We start from the raw sequence: 19,973 nt of genomic DNA, 5'->3' as shown, positions 1-19,973 counted from the left end.
AGGCCCTGTCTTTTACAGCTCATCTCATTTTCTGTCCTTGATTCCCTTACTGCTTTCTTCTACATTAATTTATTCCAAAGTCCATGTTAGGGTAATATCTGTTAGGTCAACTCAAAAGTCACCAAACAGTGTGCACACTTGTAAAGAAAGCTGATTTTGTACCTAATCCTGTTCATTATAAGCAGCTCACTTATTTCTCCCACCTGGAACAAGATCGAGAGGCTCTTGTCAACCTTTTACAATCCCAGCTATCTTACAAGAAGACCCCTGGAGAGGTCTTCTTTTTCAAGTCAAAAAGTCACTAATGTAATTGCACATGGTATGTGTGTGTAATTATTCCTTATTTTGCAAAATTTAAGACAAAAGCAATCCAGTGCTCACATCTCTAGAAAAAAACATGTGTATACAGGAACACACAGAACAGCAGCAGTATAGCCAGAGATAAAAGTGAAAAGAAATGGGGCAAAAAGAGGCAGGTACATGTCTGAACCTTGTCTGCGGTCCCATCCACATCTCTTCTGGCCTTCAAAATGAATATACCCAAACCACAGCCCACTGATACCTTCAATAGTTGTTAAGATATTCACATCATCATCTATTTATTTCTTACCAGCCTCTACCTCTGGATCAAGGTGGGGAACAACATTAGATACAAATACCATAAAACACATAAAAGTGATTAAAAACATAAAACGAATACATTATTAAAATAACAGCCAGACATCTTAAAATTCGACTGGGTAGGCCTGCCGGAAGTGATCAGTCTTTATAGCTTTTTTAAATTCGGAAAGACTGTTAAGTTGGTGAATCTCTCCTGGCAGACCATTCCAGTCTTGGAGCAGCAGAAGAGAAGGTCCTCTGGGTAACAATTGTCAGCCTAGTTTTGGCTGATTGAAGTAAATTCTTCCCAGAGAACCTGAGTGTGCAGGGCAGACTGAATGGGAGAAGGCGATCCTGCAGGTAACCTGGACTCAAACCTTGTAGGGCTTTAAAGATGATAACCAACACTTTATACTTAGCCCGGAAACTAATTGGCAGCCAATGAAGTGATTTTAGAGTTGGTGTAATATGATCACCCCTAGGTGTACCGGCGACCAACCTGGCTGCCATATTTTGAACTAATTGAAGTTTCCGGACTAGGCACAAAGGTAGCCCTATGTGCAGCGCATTGCAGAAGTCGAGCCTTGAAGTTACCAGCATGTGCACTACCATCTTTAGGTCTTCTAACTCTAGGAAGGGGCGCAGCTGGCATATCAGCCAAAGCTGATGGTAGGTACTCCTGGCCATTGCATTATCTGGGCTGTCATTTGGAGCGACAGATCCAGAAGCACCCCCAAGCTGTGAATGCATCCAGAACTGGTTGACACACCTCCAAACCCAGGTTAGGGCCTTTGACAGTAAGCACCTTCGTCTTGTTTGGATTCAGCTTCAGTTAGTTTTCCCTCATCCAGCTCATTACTGCCTCCAAGCATTCATTCAGAGGAGACACACTATCTTCAGCTGATGCTCTTGTTGAAGGCATAAATATATTTGGGTGTCATCAGCATACTGATAGCACCCTGCCCCATGCCTCCGGATGATCTCTCCCAGCGGTTTCATGTAGATGTTAATTGCTCCACAAATTTAATCCTAGTTTCTACATGTGTAGCCTTGCTGGATGATGCTTGGTCCCTGCCAGTCAGCACCATGAGTGTGTATCTTCCCTAGACTGTGTTGACTAACATATTGGAAGAGCAGTATAGAAACACTCTTTTTCTGCTTTCCTGGAAATAACTGAGGGACCTTTACAAAACTTTGTTTTAATGGAGGCATGACCAGCGAACTGATTTTGTGGGGAACATATGAATGTATTGTGCTTGCCTTATGGCGGCTCTCCAAAAGTACTCATGAATTTCCATACAAAGCAAAAGTAAATATCCCAATGAATATTTGCACAATTGCCCATGGAGTTGAGTTCAAAAGACTTATCAATAGGAGCAGAAGCTAATGAAAGCTCTAAAAAATTCTTGTTTCCATGTATCAATGTTATCTTATAATTTGTCACTCTGAATGCATAGTAGAACTGCTGAGATTTCAGATCTGAATGCGATAGAAGATAATCCTCAAACACTGAATTTAGAAAAGCGTCCAAGTTTGTCTCATTGTAGGACACTAGTTACATTTGAGGTGGTTGACATGTAGAGACAGGTTTCTTTCTGCTGCAATACCTCATCTATTCGTCTGGACACGTTTGTCTGTTGCAGCAAAAGTCTTAATGAATTTATTATGATATAAACTTCTGTGGAATTTAGTCCATTTCACAGGCATGAAATATACATCTTCAGCCAGCTGGTATGCATCTGAGTGGTGGGCTTACAACATGCCACAATCAATTTATCTGAATGCCATCACAGATCTCAGCTGGAGGCCACCATTTCCACAGGCATTTAGAGCGGTATAAACCATGGTTTAGGTCTGTGCTGAAAGAAAGACATCACGTCAAATACATTTAAAAAGGTTTATTGATAGTTAAATGGATGGAATGATGGAATAATAGTGCAAAGAAATATGTGCAACTGAGGGCATCATTCTTCTCCCACTCTTAGGTTTCACAGTTTAGTAATTTAAATAAGTAAAATGTGAAAAACACAAATAATTAAGTGTCAGTAGAAAGATGTAGCAATTTCTTGTATACAGAATCTTGCAGTTCTACTCCGTCAACTTTTCAGTGCTTTTGTGTCGTTTTTAGGAGTGGGCTTGACCCAAAAGTTCTACGAACGTTTCTCTAATACAGCTTTCCCCAACTTGGTGCTCTCCAGGTATTTTGGACTCCCAGGATTCTTGATCATTAGCTATCCTGGCTGGGGCTGAAAGCATCTGAACAGCACCAGGCTGAAGAAGACTGCTGTAATAATACATCAATTCAGAGCACACAAAAGGTCCAGATCAGACATGATTTCTCATTTGAGAAAGCGCTGTAATGAACCTTGGGCTTACACGCTTCCCCCCTCCTTCATGCACACAGGACATTTTAAGTTTCCTTTTGCTTTTTAGAACAGAAGCAGTTTCCATTATGTTAGAATACGGGAAACCTTCATTTGTTTAAGTCCCAGTTAGGTACAAACAGGCCAAGATCAAACCAATTCCCCAAATTTTAATGCAATGGGAAACTGCAATTAGTTTAATTTTTTAAAATTATTATCACATGAAAAAGAAGAGGAAAGGACAGGAGAGTTGTCAGTCCAAGTTGTGTCATAGATATTCATGTTATGGGAAACCATGGTTTCCCATTACATTTGAAATGGGCCATCCTCTTACAGCCTAAAGAGACAAGTAACATTCTCAGCCAAGTATACTACAAAGGTTAGAAGTTTTCTGTTGGACAGACACAGATATTTTCCGTAATTATTCACAAAATGAATGACCCTGTTCTTTGTAACTTCTGTTTTTACCCATTTCAAGCTCTGTGCTATGTCTTTTATGTGCAGTACTATTTAATGCATGTGCTAGAAGTACAAAGTTAAGAGAGAGCAGAGTGGCCCACTGGCGAACACAACAGTGTCATTAGGCAACAAAACATTTGCTGAATGATTCACTGTCAACCACAAAAATGGAACAGGGAGAAGCCATGTTACCAGACACTAGTTATAAATATTTCTAAACTAGATTAGTTATTACTAAGCACATTCTTGGTTCCAAACCCAGATGGCCTCAACATTTTTCACTATTGAAAAAAAAACACGGAAGTATTTCAGTTCTCTTTTGACGAGTTCAAAGCAAAAGGCTGCAATGTGCCATGGGAGGTTAGAATCTCTGCTCACTATGTGGACTAAAAGTGTTTCTGGATGTTTCAGAAGCAGTATGTCATGTTTCACAGGAGCTGCTGCTTGAAAGAAGAGCAGCAGCCCCATGCACAAGAGCACATACCAGAAGCAGCTGTCTGGAGCATACCAAGAGCCTTGTTAGACACCGAGAATTACTCGGTTAGTGAGGTGCTGCCCTTCTTGAGAAGTTATCCCTATGCAAGTCACTTATAAAAGCAGTACATATTCAAAAAAGAGTTAAATCTGTAGTGCATGTGTCAATTAACAAGATAATCTAGATTACCAATCACACTCTTCAACACTTTACATTCGTATAATAGTATAATAGAGAAAACAAAAAAACCCCACAAAGTTTAATTACATAAAATAATTTTACATAAACTGATAAATACTGTTTTCATGGTTCACTAGGTCCAAGAACTAGTCATCTTCATGTTAGTTTCTATATATTATAATTACTAGAGGAAAACCAGTTTGTGTTCCATCTCATCTCAATGAATTCATTCCACAAGCTTGTCTACCCATTTTCCCCTGGGGGAGGGGGTGGGGTGGGGAACAACAACTCTGCGATTAATGCAATTCCACGTAAATATTTCATTTTAATGCCTGCCACATAATAAGTCCCAAGATTAGAGAAGCCACAGCCAGGCCAAGGATCAGGATGCAGATCTTCTTGCGTGATTTCTTCTATTAAGAGAAAACAACAAGAGAACTATTTTCACGAAGATGTTGTCAAGAGATCCAACAATTCAACTCCTACATATTTGTACAACAGGAAAGTGGGGTGAACTGGATACGGCATTAAATCAAAAGGGAACAGGAATAGGAGATCTCAAGGCAACAATAGTAGCTTCAAAGTAACGCTTAAATTAGCAACGCTAAATATTTAGTTTACTAGAAACGAAGCAGAGGTGTCCATTCCTTGCTATTGGTGCCAATCAAGAAAAATAAGTGGGTAGAGATATTCACAAAGTGGGCCTCTTTCTTCTTCCTGCCCTCTAAAGAGCAGCTCCTGTGCTTTTGGGTTTTTTAAAAGTAGTTTTCAACACAAGCTGATAGAAAAGTACAGTTCAGATAAACAAAGAAAAAGCGGTTGTGGAATGCTCTCCCCAGAGAGTCTAACTTGTGAACCACTCTGTCATCATTTTGGTGCCAGGTATGTGCAGATCTTTTATTTTCTTATGCCTTTGAATCTCTCAGTTCTTCTGGCCTTTGTTACTGTTTGCTTGAGTTGTATTCCTTTTGTTGTTTAGTTGTTTTATAGTTACTGTAGCTAAATTGTACTTTTCTACTGAATTTTATTGTAATCCGCCCGAGATTTTTATAAAAAGGTGCCACATAAATACCTATTATGAATATCCTAGCGGCTCATTTATCACCTGCATGTTTAGGGTATCCTTCATATTATTTTTTTAAAGGGCGCTACCCACTCCAAGACCAAGGGAGAAGATTAAGGTTAGGAATTCAGTATAGGGAGGGGGCATAACGAAGTGCAATGAGTATTGCCATGCAGAAGGCTCCAGCGTCAACTCCCAAATCTCCAGGTAAAGTAGGATCTCAAGTATCTGTCCTGGAAAGAGCCTTGGAAAGCGACTGCCCACTGGAGTAATTGATACTGAGCTAGACGGACCAGTAATCCGACTCAGAATATGGCAGCTTCATAATTTCTCTCCTTCCTCTCTCAAATGTATTTATTTATTTAATTTATTAATTACATTTCTATACCGCCCAATAAAGGTTTATGTTGCCAAAATAATAGCACATCTTTTGTACGGTGCACCCATATGGGGTGCCTACTACAAAAATGAATTAGAACCTATACAGAATAACTTTCTGCGCACTCTTTTGGCAGTGGCACATAATATCCCTGGAGCACTATTAAGAACAGAAATAGGCATCCCCTCCCTGAGAGCTCGTGTACATGAATCTGTCATTCTTTATATGAAAAAGCTTTGCCTGATGCCAGAGCATCATCTGGCAAAAATGTGCTTTTTGGACCTACAGGATAGGGAGGGATGGGTGCGTACTGGTAGAAGTTTGATGTCATCCTATTCACCTCTCCCAGTCACAACCTTACACGACCTACCTGTTCGCCAAATCCGTGATATAATATTCAGTAATGATATTGGGATCGACCTTGAACAGGTTAGGAAATGTAAGTTGGCCATCTGGTATCCTAAGTTCAAGCAGGACCACAAAATGGCTTCATATCTCAAGGAATTAACCTTTTCCCCTGTCAGGCGAGCATTTACCCAATTAAGATTTCAACAGATGCCTACGGAACTCCTGAAGGGGAGATATGGTAACTGTCCCGTAAGTGAGCGTTTATGCATATGCGGAGCAGGCCAAGTTGAGGACTTGGCTCATTATGTTCTTCACTGCCACTTTTATAAATCACCACGGACCAAATTCATCCTCCCCTTTCTAAACTTCCTTGAAGGCCACACGGAAGAGTTCAAAATCAGGGGGTTGCTGGCAGACACAGACAACTTTGTAAGCTACAGGGTGGCCCTATTTGCCCTAGCAGCATTAAAGTTAAGGAGAGCTTTTGTGGCGGGTCTGGATTCTGACCTTGGGTAAGGTAGACAATAACACAAAGAGTATGGCATTGATTCAAGATAACGTGTTTTATTGCTGCTCTATTTTGCTTAACGTGTTAACTTGTTTTACCGTTTCAACGGTTTTAATCAGATTAATGTTTTAATGTTTTATGATGTTGTGATGGCCATTGGCTACAGACAATAAAGAAATGACCTGACCTGATACCGCCCAATAGCCAGAGCTCTCTGGGCGGTTCACAAAAATTAAAAACATTCAAAGTATAAAACAAGAGTATAAAACCATAATCTAAAATACAATATAAAAGCTCAACCAGCTAAACTCAGAGAACTAGAGTCAAGAAATCCAATAGACAAAGGCTATCAACGGCTACTAGCCCTGATGGTTGTGTGCTATCTCCAGTATTCGACGCAATAAGCCTGTGTGCACCAGTTGCTGGGGATCATGGGTGGGAGTGTGCTGTTGCACCATGTCCTGCTTGTTCATCCCTGGACGATGGCTGGTTGGCCACTGTGTGACCAGAGTGCTGGACAAGATGGACCAAGGTCTAATCCAGCAGGGCTCTTCTTATGTTCTTATGGTCCGGTATCCTGCAAGAGCATTAGTATCCACACTCTCCACGGAGGACAAATGCTGCCCCCAAACCTGTACTGAACTAGAGGCAGGGTCTCCTATATTGTTGAAGGAATTGGTTCTTTATGGAAAGCTAAGCCTACAAAAGCGGTTTAAAAATGTTTCCTGGGATGTAATGAAGTGGATGTTCAGAACGTTAAGAGAGGAATGGCATAGTGAATTAGAATGATCTATACTGCCTAATCAATGGAAAGTTATCATAACTTCCATATGTACTATTTCTGATTCAACAAAAAAATGATGTTTCGTGTATGTTAGACACCATAGCATCTTGTTAAGTAGCCAGCTAGCTCTTCTAGTTGCCGGCAATGCAATGCGGACAATGCCTTGCTGAGGCATGTGACGTGGGCATGCCCTGTGATGGCTTCTATCTGGTTGTAAGTCATTGCTCATATTCATTTTGTTCTTGAAATCTGTGACAACTGTCGAAGTTCATGTGAACATAAGAAGAGCCATGCTGGATCAGACCAAGGGTCCATCTAGTCCAGCACTCTGTTCGTGCAGTGGCCAACCAGCTGTCAATCAGGGACCAACAAAGCAGGACATAGTGCAACAGCACCCTCCCACCCATGTTCCCTACTGCCTCTGGAGGTTGCACTTAGCCATCAGGATTAGTAGCCATTGATAGCCTTCTCCTCCAGGAGTTTATCTAACCCCCTTTTAAAGCCATCCAAATTGGTGGCCATCACCATATCTTGTGGTAGTGAATTCTGTAGTTTTAAATTCTATTCCTGTAATGTAGGGATTAACACATGGACAGCAAAAGTGGACTTTGTGAGTCCTTACAGTTGCAAAGAGACTCACATTTCAAGCTTGGAAAGATTTCATATATATGTATGTACGTATGAAAGAAATGTTGAACTTCTTTCCTTTTTGTTCATGGTGAATGGAAATACACTTTTTTTGCTATCCTCTTTTTCTTGTTGGTTGCTATTTCCCCCCATCTCTTTTTGTTTCTGTTATAATTGCAAATAAAAATTGGGAAGTGGGGAGGCAGGCTCTCTAGAGGCAGACAGATTAAGTAGGGCAAAGGATTGCATTGAACTCTTTGAATTAAGATACTCCAAACAAAGTGGCAAAAAAGCTACATAGTGTTTTGTTAGTTTGAATATGAAGGTGTCACCTGAGATTGAGGCAACCCAAAGGAGCATGTATATGACACTCTTTTGTTTGTGTTCTAGAAGAACCATATGTTTCAAGAAGCTTTGCTGTATCTGTTCTGAAAATAAAGTCACAAGACCCTTCCCCACTCCCCTTTCTGATTTTGGAACTATCAAGGGTTACCTGATGATAAGCAGCTCTCTGTAACTGTTCGTTGGCATTTTCCACGTGGACCTCTGCATTTTCTACATTTGCTTCTATGCTATCTGTGGAGAAGAAGAGCACAAACTCAGAAGAACAACCTCATAGGTGTATGAATTCCTCAGAATGACTTGTAAATCACTGCCACAATTAAGCCATCTTAGCTCTGCTATATAAAAACATTCTAGCATAAAATCAGAGATGCTGTGAACTATTCAATAAGGTTAAATATCCTGTCTAAAAAACAAACTAACAAAACCCCCAAAGCTGATCAACAACAACTATCAGAAGGGATAGTGAACGTGTGCCTCAAATCCCATTGTCTAAAGAAGCCAATCACCATTTCCGTGGGTGGTAAAATAAGTTTCAAAAGTGTCTACACACTCTCGTGCAGATGTGAAACGGGGCAGGCACAGACACACACACAGAGAATCTGAACAATGGGCTAAACAATACAGTTTTCATGTGCAATCAATGTTTTCTAGAAACAGTCACATTTATCGAGTCAGTCTATAGCTAACATGTTTCCACCATTGATTTTCACCAGCGGTTTGGACTATGACATTTTGAGTCAAATAAACTATTTAGAGCATATTTGGGGATCCTCCCTGACACAAAGCACATCCAAATTACTAGCCCTTTAAAACATCCCTGATATGAATCTTCAGCTAGTAAGACACCCTAATTCAGACTTCCACAGGCTGAATATATAGATACATTACCATACATCCATAATTGGAAACTGCAGATGAAATGCCAGTTTAGGTAAAGCAAATGCAGTTATCTACTTACCAATCATGTCCCCCTGATCATGAATCATCATAGCCAAATCTTTAAATATCTGGTTCACATCCAGGATATCTGCCTGAAAGAAAAGTTGTGAAGAGTTACTGCATTTCCCCCAAAACTGCCTGTGTGTTTGGAGATCGCACCTGGAAAAGTAACACAGGCGTTACCTTACTGTGGCTTGGCCCCACAGATAATTACACTGATGTAATGGGACATGTCTGCCCACTTTTCTGCCACAGCTGTTTGAGCAACTGAAAAGCCACTCCTGAAGAAGTACCATATGTTGCTCACACAAAGGATTCTTTGGATCCAACCCCCAAGGCAATCCCTTTAAAATGAAAAAGTACATTTGTTTCTCAAACTTTATGAAGTTGCCTTCACTTCAAAACTCAGAAGACTTTATAGAACTTGCATCCTCCCCAAACCCCAGATCATCATTGGATATACCTGCCTGGTCCTATACTCCCTGTACTGCTTCTTGACCACCTTAACTGCTTCTACTTCCTTCTAGCAGATTTCCTTTCCTGTGTCCTAAACCTTCTCCTTCAACCCTGGATAATAAGGCCATTCTTCCCTCTGCCAATTGTACTAGAGTCACAGCCCATTTGGGGGAAACCCCAAGCTTTGAGGAAGCATAACATTTTTTATGCCCCCCATACTTGGTGGCGTTCTACCGCTCTAATTTCAGAAATACAAGATTTGAACATATGCTGGAGACTCATCTAAGCATACAGTGGGCAAATAATGTCAAGAATTTGGAAAGTTCAATCCTCATTCTGGAGCATCAACAACATTGGTAGCGTAATTCTTATTATTTCTGATGGCTCTGAAGGAAACAGCACCTACACAGCTAGAGAGCTGCCTCAATGTAGCTGGGATAAAAAAAATGCAGAGCAGCAGGATGAATTGAGAAGAATTTTGGCTCCACACAACTCTTCTCTCTTGGATCTATTTAAACATAAGCTAATCTTTAAAACTTTGGATCTAGTTAAAGTCCTAATCTACTTACCTCTAATTGCCTAATGGCAGTTTCTCTCTCCTTAATTAGTTCAAGGTCTTGTTCTGTTATTGCTACGTCTTCCTCTTGAGACTGCATCTGATTCCAATCTTCATTGCTGCAGCAAGAATGTGACATAACAGTGTACTTTTTCAACCATTACTGCAGCCTCCCTCAACATGGTGCTGTCCAGATGTTTTGGACTACAGCCCCCACCTTCCCCAGCTAGCACATCCACTGTCCAGGCTGGCTAGCGCTGATGAAAGTGGCAGTCCGAAACATCTGGACACCACCATGTTGGGGAAGACTCATATATTATTCAAACACAAAATGCAACTCAATCAACTTTGTTTCTCTTTCTCCAAATCAAATAGATGTATCCAGATCAGTCAATTTCATAACCCTGAATTTAATTGAATGTAAGTTCTAGTAGTTTTCTGTGTATGTTACACTAAAAAAAAAAAGGAAAAGAGGGGATTCTTAAACTGAATGGGAATTCTTTAGGATATTCGTAGACATTTCCTTAATAGGAGTAAACCAGCCCTGTGTATTTGCCTTTGAGTTTAATCTGATAAAGGGAAGAGCTGTGCTCTCCAAACAACAAATTATATATAGTCCAGTTTAAACACAATATTTGTTGGTGTTTCATCTCATCCCGGAGGGCCATCCCATCCCAGAGGATCTGATCATGATTCCCTGTGATCAGATCCTCTGTCTTTTTACCCCAGATAAATCTGAAGGAACGTTTTAAATAAATGATTGTAACAATATCTCAATAGACATTACCTGTCAAATGAGACCAACTGCTCTTCCCTGCGCCTCTCATCTCCCTGGGGGAAAAAAGAAGTTCTACATCAAACAAAGTAGGGTTTGTACAATGGTAGGCTGGGAGGACAAGTTGCAGTAATTAAGCCCTTTATGGCTTAATCACCAACACTATTGTCTGCAAGTCCTGGTGATTTCTTTGAAAAGACATCAAAGAATCAGAAATTCTAAGATTTTAGGATGGCTTATGACCAAGACAAATCCATTCATTTATTGAAAAGATGGAGGGAACAATCCTGCAGCCCGTAGGCAGATCCCTGCCTCCTCCTCCTCGCAGCTGACATAGAAATAACTGCACCAGCAACCTCAGAGAGGAGGGGAAAGTGGCGTGCTGGTAGGGTTTGGCTGACAACTTACAGAGAGACGGGAACCAGCTCTTGCCCGGGCAACAGTCTCCTTCTCTTTCTCCGATACTCTTCTCTGTACTGCTTGGAAGTTATTTAAGGCCGCAGAAAAGTCATTCATTAAACGCTCCTTCTGAAGTTTCTGCTGGCGCTAGAAAACACAGAATTATGCCAGTGACTTGTCATGTCAAGAGTAACAAAGAGAACTCACCAACTTCCAAGAAGAATTCCACACCTTATTTCTATCCCTTACAGGGCCACTTTGTAGAGGACCAAGCCCTTACCCACCCATTCATTCACAGTGCATTAAATTAGTTAAAGAACATCAGTACTCCATAAAACAGCTGTCTTGTCCTTTTGCTCTTTTGACTTCTCTCCATATACAGGCCCCAACATTTAAAAGATGGTAGAAATGGGCTGGAGAGAAAGGAAGTGGCAGAAGGACAGAGCTTCAGCTGTACCAACCATCCCTAATATTGTACCCCAGACACATAGGTCCTTTTCTGACAAAAGCAGAGGAAGGTGTGAGATGACCACAGAGGAACCCCCACGACCTACACATCCAGACAGTAGCTAGTAGCAGGGATGAGGACCCCTGGCACAAGGAGGTCCTACTGCCTGTGCCCTGGAAGTACATAATGTCCCCAAGATCAAAAGTACATCCTGTTCCCAAGATCAAAAAGCTCTGCTTTACAAGTTCTTCTGTGAAAGGAAACACAGGTGCACAAGACATATTTTCTCTAACAGATTTTGGGGTCTCTATTCTACTGCTTTGGCTAGCAGGTATCTGACAACAGAAATATCACTGACCTAAGTAGACTAAAATGTTCATTATTATTTTTTAAAGTTGTGCGTGTGTGTGGTTTTTTTTTCCACACCTCCACTAACAGCATATTTTGTTTGCTAGAGGCAAACAACCAGCTCTTCCCTTCCTCTATGGTTTGCAAAGCAAAATAATATACAAGTGGATAAAGCTTTGCTACATATAAGCAGAGGCACATCACGGAGTCTTAAAAGCTGGTCACTTTAACGTCAGTTATTTATTTCTAGCCATTTTGTGGCATGCAGTTCATTCTGCCTTCAGACTTTACCTGGACAAGTGACTTCATATGACAAGGCTGCCGTTCATCCATACCACAGGCTGAATGTATTAACTGGGGCTATAAATGCCTTATGTACTGCTTATGTGCTGGATCTGCTGTTTCTGTTTCAAGCCCTTTTATCTGCTGCATCCTACCCAAAACTTGTCACCTGATCTATTTAAGCCAGGAACTGGGAGAACAGATCTTGATTTTGATTAGACAAGCAGAGTGTCTCACATCTAATGGATACTAGTCTGCATTCCTGGCTCTGTATATGTGCATGAATCATAGAATTGTGGAGTTGGAAGGGACCATAAGGATCATCTAGTCCAACCCTCTGTAATGTGCAGGAAAACCAATTAAACCATCTATGAGAGGTGGCAGCACAAACTGGGTTAGAAGTATAAGACAACTGGCCTAGGCAAGGTTCAGCTTTAGAGTGACCACTAGAGATGTAGAATGGAGAGTTTGCATGTAGCAGGCACTGAGGAATTCATTTGCCATCAACAATATTTTGATTTGGCACTCATTATAACAGAGGGGACTGAGGGATTAACCCCTCCCTCCCCAGAACATTAATCAAGTTCTATCCATGCAGAGGCAACAGTAGGTCAGCTTCCTCATGGCTCTCACTCACCTGTTACTTTTACATGATATTCTGGACCACTCATCAAAATGAATGCTGGTATTCCCAGACATTTAAAAGAAATGTTAACAAGAACGTTTGCTTCTGAACCACCAAAGCAACAGCTAGACTTACAAACCTGTTCCGATGTAGATAAGGGGAGTGGCAGGGAGCCCAGCTCCTTCAAGAATTCATTGGTCTCTTTGGCAAGCTGGTTTGCTGTGTGCTGCAACTGTTGTCTGTGAACAAGAAATGCATTCTTCAGCTTGTGTGTTCCGCAAAGAGCAAAATTTCATATCCTCCAGAGCTACTGAGGGCAGACAAGCATTCCTAAAGAGGCATTCCTTCTATGATCTGGTTTGCATGACACAATAGTGTGTTGTGGGTTAAATAACCTATGAGCAGCCACAGTGTGTGCGGCTGCTATTTTGAATACACAAACCTCTGATGGGGGCAGCTGGGGATTGTAGTGTGCCGCGTGAACCCAGCCATTGTGGGTTAATTGGAGGGTTAAACAATCCACAATTAACCCTCAATTAGTAGTTGGGTTAAGCATGAGTAGTTTAACCCTCGATTAATCCATGACATGCCACAATCCCCCATCAGAGTTGCATATTCAAAATGGTGCCCACTCATGACAAGCTGTCATGTCATTTGAACTGGCTCATTACCAGTCTTTCTAGACTTCTTGAGATTAATTATGTTCTCTACTAATTTGCTACTGAATGTGTACAAAAGACTGAATCCAAGGCTACACATTCAACAGAATGAAATATAAGAGTCCTGAGGTGGCAGAATGGACCATACCATTATAGACTGAAGCTGGAGGATCACATCTATGAACATTTCCCTACACAAAACTTCTCCCATTCTGTCCTGCCCACGCACTAAGATTTTCAGAGAAGGCCCTTCTTCAAATACCATCGGTAGAAGACATACACTATTCAATTATAAATGAGAGGGTCTTTTCTGTGGTGGCACCCCAACTTTGCAATGGCCTCCCAAAAGTGATACTATTGGTGTAGACTGTTTGCTGTTCAGCATCAAATTAGAACATTCACTTTTGCCCAAGCATTTTAACTCTCTGGGCGGTTCATGCTTTGTGAACCGCCCAGACAGCTCCGGCTATTGGGCGGTATAGAAATGTAATAAATAAATAAATAAATAAAAAATAAAATGCTAGAATTTTACATTTTTAAAAACAACAACAACAACACCTAATTTATTTTAAAACTTAATTGATTGTAATATAGTGCTTGCTAGATGAAGACTGAAGTGGTGTGGTCTAAACTAACAAACCCATTCTACTACATGTGTAGGCCAGACCTCAAAAGTGAAGAGATGCAAAATTCATCTGGCTTTGTTGCTGTAATGCACACCTTAAAGGAGTGTTCAGGTCATACTCACAGGTTTTCTTGCAATTTGCTGGAGTCCTGTTTGGTTCCCAGCTGACTCATTAAGTTCTTTATCTGAGAAGCTATAGAAGCAAAATAGATGACGTGTTATCATTTTGCCATAAAAGTTCCCCTCTAAACAGGTGTTGCTATGGAGACACTACTCGACTCATAGCCTGATCCCAATTGGACACAGGCTGCATCAATTATGGTACAGCCTACAACTTGCAAGCAGATTCTTTGCTGCAACACAAAGTTATATTTAAGTGAATTAATAAAACCCACCCACAGATTGTAACATATTCTTGTTATGATTGTAAAAACAAGTTCAATCAAGAAACTGCTGATGTGATTACACTTGTCAGCAATAAGTGATGGAATGTAACACAGTCTAAAACTTAGGAGTATAATCTTAAAAATAATAAAAAAGGACACAAAATACATTTACATGGGAGGTATTACAGAACTCACATTCGCACTTCACTGTAAGCCATAATTATGGCTCAATAATCCAGAATGTGAACAGTGCACATAATCCATTCACTTCGCATGAGTATGTAAACTAATCAGGAACATGACAGCTTCTTGTGGAAACCCATCCTGGGAACCTGGTTTGTTGTTCTCAAACCAGCCAGGATTCATAAGCCTTTGTTACTAGCTTACAAATCCTGGTTTGTTTCAGAGCAACAAGCCAGGATCCCTAGTTTGGACACTATGAGAACATATTCATTACCTGGTTAGTATACTCACTTACACAAAAGGAGGAGCAAACAGGCTGTGGGCACCAGCGTGTTGCTCTTTCACATTTTGGATTATTAAGCCACAATTTATGGCTTAAAAGTGACTGTGAACACAGTTGATGGGACTAATATCTCAGTAAAGAGTTACATCTATAGGAGAGGGGTGCACGGCTTCATTTTAGTATCCAGTTTTAACGCAATATTTCACTTCCCACCCCCTCCTTGTGTCTTGCACAAATTAGCAATTATATGGAAAAATCATGGGGGCTGGGGGACGTAGTCCAAAGACAGGAACAGACCAGAACTGCTGTGATTCATCGTTGAAAACTCTTCCAGACTGATGCTTATTTTGGCTTTTTGTTGCTAAAGCATAGATCATTAAATCAGACATAATAGACACCTTCCCAGAGTGATAAGCGAGTCCGGTATAAATAGCTCCTGTGCTAGGCTGCAACCATGACCAGATTGATTTCGTCTGCAGCATAGCTTCAATAAAGCCTGAGAATATCAATATGCTACATTCTGCAATTGTGAATTACTTGAGCAGAATCACAGAGCAGCAGTTCTGAATATTAGTCTGGCAGAGAAGACATACGAGTTTCCCAATCAGCTATATATGTAAAAATAATGAACTCAGAACTCATGCCTACTCACATAAAAAAAAAATCCTTACAACCAACATGACAATAACATTGCACCTATTTTGGAAACCTGATCAATTAAAGTGGGATTAAAATGAATTCTAGAAGTTCTTATTACATCACACTACTCTTCGGAAATTTTGAAAGCAGCAACTGAAACTGATTATTTGAAAACAAATGGAGATTCTTATTTTCATGTATTAGGAAAAAAATGTAAATGTGGGAATAAAATAAAAGCTATAAGAACTGCCAACGAGATCATTACCTAATAAGCATAATCTCTTAAGTTAAAAACATCATTATTAAAGTCTCAGGGTAAATAACAAGAGTAGTTTCCCCATCACTGTGAACTGACTTTTTGTGATCAATTTGTGGCAGAGATTCACAGGCATCATAGCTTTGTGAATAACTTAACAAGGTATTCATTCCTATCATGAGCCAACAACATGATGTCAGAGGATTTGATATTTGAGGCTGATTACCACAAAAGGATTGTGCAAAGTCACCCTCTGATGAAGAAAACTATGGTGTGAATCCTTGCTTAATGCAAATGTTTGTAAAAATAAAAATAAAATTATAGTCTAGCCATCTAATCTCTAGGGTAGGTACAAAAAAAAGTCTAAGTTGACTGCCCCATGAACAGCTGGGAGGCTGATTTCTCATGTTGAAGATGGGGGATATGTCATAGGGAAAAAAGTACCTGCTTACTACAGGCCCTAAATGGAGTCACATGAAGCGGTTACTTATATACGTACCAAGGGAATATACTGGGGGAACAAAAGCCTATGCGAACATTACTGAAACTGGCTAACTCTCATAACCAATTGTTCGTGCAAATTGCCTATTTTTGGAACTGTACAACATCTGAAGTGGGTGTAGCAAAAAAATTGAAGTGGCTACTTTGTGGTGAAGGAAAGGGCTGCAAGATAAGGCATTTCCTAGGCATAAACAGACAGAGCTGTGATCATCTGTAAGTCCCCACTACAGATGTCAATTTACACACAGGAAAAATTAACAGAAAGTCATGTCATTTTAACCCAGTCATTGTATAACATTAGTAGGGCTTCTTGAAGGCTGGCCTTCCTTTCCCCCCTTTTTCTCTCTGTAGTGAGGGCAGAAGAGGAAACGGATTGGACCAGAAATTATGTCACTTTTCTAGGCACTATCTACTTCCAGTCCCAAGACTGGGTGTGCTCTGAAAGTAAATAAAAGACTGGGTGTGCTCTGAAAGTAAATAAAAGAGAGAGAAGCAACATGGTAAATTTGTCTCTTAATCAGTAAAATCAGGACCATTTCAAGAGATAGTTGTTTTCCTCAGCAGAAAACATTTTTGTATAAACCGGAAATGATGTCTAGAGACAATTATGTGATTATCACACATGAGCATATTTCACTGCAAGTACACCACATCCATGCACACTGGATAAACAAAATAGCCAACATGTCTGTGCAGAGTTCACACACAGTTAAATATATATGCATGGGTTCATTATGATCTACAGGCATTTCACACCTTTGGTCTACACATAAATGCTTTCTTATAGTCAATGAAATGAACTTTAGGATGATTATAATTATGAGGAAATAATTAGGTGTGGGTCAGACAATTAGGTGAATGGTGGCAGTGAGCAGACATGGAATCACCCCTTTGCACTAATTTCCCCAAGCTTTTGGATATTATGAAAAATTCTGTAGTTTTGACTTTTTACACTGGTGTTGTTTCTATTGTCAATTTTTGTTTTATTGTATTCTATTTTAAAACAAAATTAAAGACTATTTTATTTACTTAAAGTCATAACAAAACAAACAAAAGAGCATTATGACCACGAACACTGAGGAAACAAACAGAAAATATTGAAAAAGATAGGTAGGTAAAAAAAAATAAACAGCGGGGATGGGAGGAAAGAGAAGGGAAAAATAATAAAGGAGGAACACATTTTATTTATTTTCTATTTTTGTAGAGTTTAAAATTTTATATGTAAAGTCCTTCAGAAACCAGTTCATCGAGACTGTGGAACTACTTGCCACTCTATTTGTTTATTAGCAATATTTATAAATCACTTCTGATTTTTTTAAATGAGCAGGAGCACATAAGCACTGCTAATAATATTCCTGATGCCAAGGTGCAAAGGAATTAGTATTTGGAAGCTTAAATAAAAATGCCTTCCTATTGTTCAAGCCGCTTTGACATTTTGTGGATGAAAAGGTGGCATCAAAATGATTTTAAAGAAATAAATAAGGAAGAGATTAAGCAGTTCTTGTGAACCGCCTAGAGAGCTTCGGCTATTGGGCGGTATTAAAATGTAATAAATAAATAAATGATGGGAGGGAACTAAGGGTTAGTCCTACTTAGAGAAGACCCACTGAAATGAGTAGAGTGTTGTTTAATCATGACTAACTTATTTATTTCAGTGGGTCTACTCTAAGTAGGACTGGCTGCTATGGGTGGGGAGGAGGAAGAACAGAGATGACATTTCAATGGGGGTAAGGGAGACATTTTGGGGAGTGGTGGGAGGGAATCCGGAAGGGGTGAGGGGATATAGGGCATGTGTGGGGGTCAAAGTGATCAAGATTCTCACTCACTGCATTGTGCCAGGCGCTGTACATTCGTGCTGCAGGTCTGGATAATGGCGCTGAAGTCCCGGGCTGGAAGCCCCCCGGGGCGGTAAGTCTCTAACGGACCGTACGACATGGCTACACCCCGAGCCCAGAAGAAGAAAACGAAACGAGAAGAAGAAAAATAAGAATATAGCAGGAGAGTCGACCGGGCTACCACTACTACGTCCGCTTTCACCACCACCGCGCACGCGCAATCAACAGGCCCGGCCTAGTCGTTCCTTCTCCGCGCAGGCGCACAAAAGAACGCTCCCTCTCCGAAGTGACAGCCTGCGACGCCGTCTCCTTCCTCCTTCAGGGAGCGGCAGCTAGCGGGATGGATTGAGACGGCGAGAAAGCGTGCGCATGCGTTGTACCTTCCATTAAGACGCGCATGCTCAGGTCCGTCCAACAGGCACTGCCTGAAGGGGTTGGGTGTCATGACAACGGGATGCAGCTCGTAGTTGTCGCTGGTGTAGGCCGCAGCCGCTGCTGTCGCAGTGATGGTGATTCTTCCGAGAGAACAACTTGAAGGGATAGACTCACAATGGAGACGGTTCTTACACTTCCGAGCCGTCTCAGACGATGCTCCTATGTATGCCTACTCGGAAGTAATTCCCGTTGTGTTCATTGGGGCTCACTCCCAGGAAAGTGTGCAGAGGATTGGGGCCGTGCCCCAGAATCCTATGTGTATTTACTCGGAAGTAGGTTGGCCAGGTGTCCTACTTTACAGAGGACCGTCCTCTATTTTGAAGGTGACCTCTATTTGAAGGGCTCTCCAGTTCAAGATCAATGTAAATATTAAAACCCTAAAAAAGGAGAACTGGGGCTTGAAGTAGCACCAGGATAGCAGACTGAGCACGCAGGTTCAGAGGTCACCTGGACGCAGTCTTCTGCACTGTGGTGAGATGTGCTGTATTTCTATTTAAATTATAGTAATGATTTCCAAATTTTAATCTATCTGTTCTGTAAAAATAATCATACGCAAATCGATGTCCTCTTTTTGGGTGATGCATTTCCTCTTTTTGATGATGTGCAAGTGCCCACCCTACTCAGAAGTAATTATCGCAAGTGAATCTAAGATTGTAGCTATGCAACAAAGTCTTGCTCATGTTTACTCAGAAGCAATCTCCACCAAGATCAGTGGGGCTTACTCCCGAGTATGTGTATATAGGATCATGTCCTGATGGTGCAATTCTGTGCCTGTTTACTAAGCGACGTATTCCATGTATTCAGTGGTGCTTACTCCCTGGTATATGTGGATAGGATAGTAGCCCTGCAGTGCAATTCCATACATGTTTAACTGGAAGTAAGTCTCACTGTGTTCAGGAAAGTGTGTGTAGGATTGCACTATTGTTCTTTGCAGCAAAGTTCCTGGTGCTTCAAGACAAAGGGTTGGATCTAGATTTAGGCATGTTTAAGGATGACTGATTGATATAAATGGGCCAAGTTAGTCTTGACCAACATAAGCCCTAACTTTTCTTTTTCCTAAAGCTTTTAAAACTTGATGTTGTGCGGACTTTATACTGTTAGTTTTACCCTACCCTGTGCCTGCTTACCCTACCCTGTGCCTGTTTGCATTCTCTTCCCCTCCTTATTGTTTTACTATGATTTTATTAGATTGTAAGCCTATGCGGCAGGGTC

The 19,973-nt window shown here is 40.8% G+C and overlaps 1 protein-coding gene across 1 annotated transcript; it reads right to left on the bottom strand.

Moving 5' to 3' along the window:
- Positions 1-2,483: 2,483 nt before the first annotated feature.
- STX12 (syntaxin 12) lies at positions 2,484-18,526 on the bottom strand. The gene is made up of 9 exons (XM_063140748.1): positions 18,318-18,526; positions 14,367-14,436; positions 13,099-13,198; positions 11,266-11,403; positions 10,870-10,913; positions 10,096-10,201; positions 9,090-9,162; positions 8,280-8,362; positions 2,484-4,490 (listed from the first exon to the last, which is right to left on the bottom strand). Exons 1-9 carry the CDS (start codon positions 18,424-18,426, stop codon positions 4,398-4,400), a joined length of 816 nt encoding a protein of 271 aa, XP_062996818.1. The 5' UTR covers positions 18,427-18,526; the 3' UTR covers positions 2,484-4,397.
- Between the last annotated feature and the right edge of the window lie 1,447 nt (positions 18,527-19,973).

The sequence above is a fragment of the Elgaria multicarinata genome, chromosome 13, assembly GCF_023053635.1.
Source record: "Elgaria multicarinata webbii isolate HBS135686 ecotype San Diego chromosome 13, rElgMul1.1.pri, whole genome shotgun sequence".
NCBI classification, from domain to species: domain Eukaryota; kingdom Metazoa; phylum Chordata; class Lepidosauria; order Squamata; family Anguidae; genus Elgaria; species Elgaria multicarinata.
This window is presented reverse-complemented; position numbering and strand designations above follow the sequence as displayed.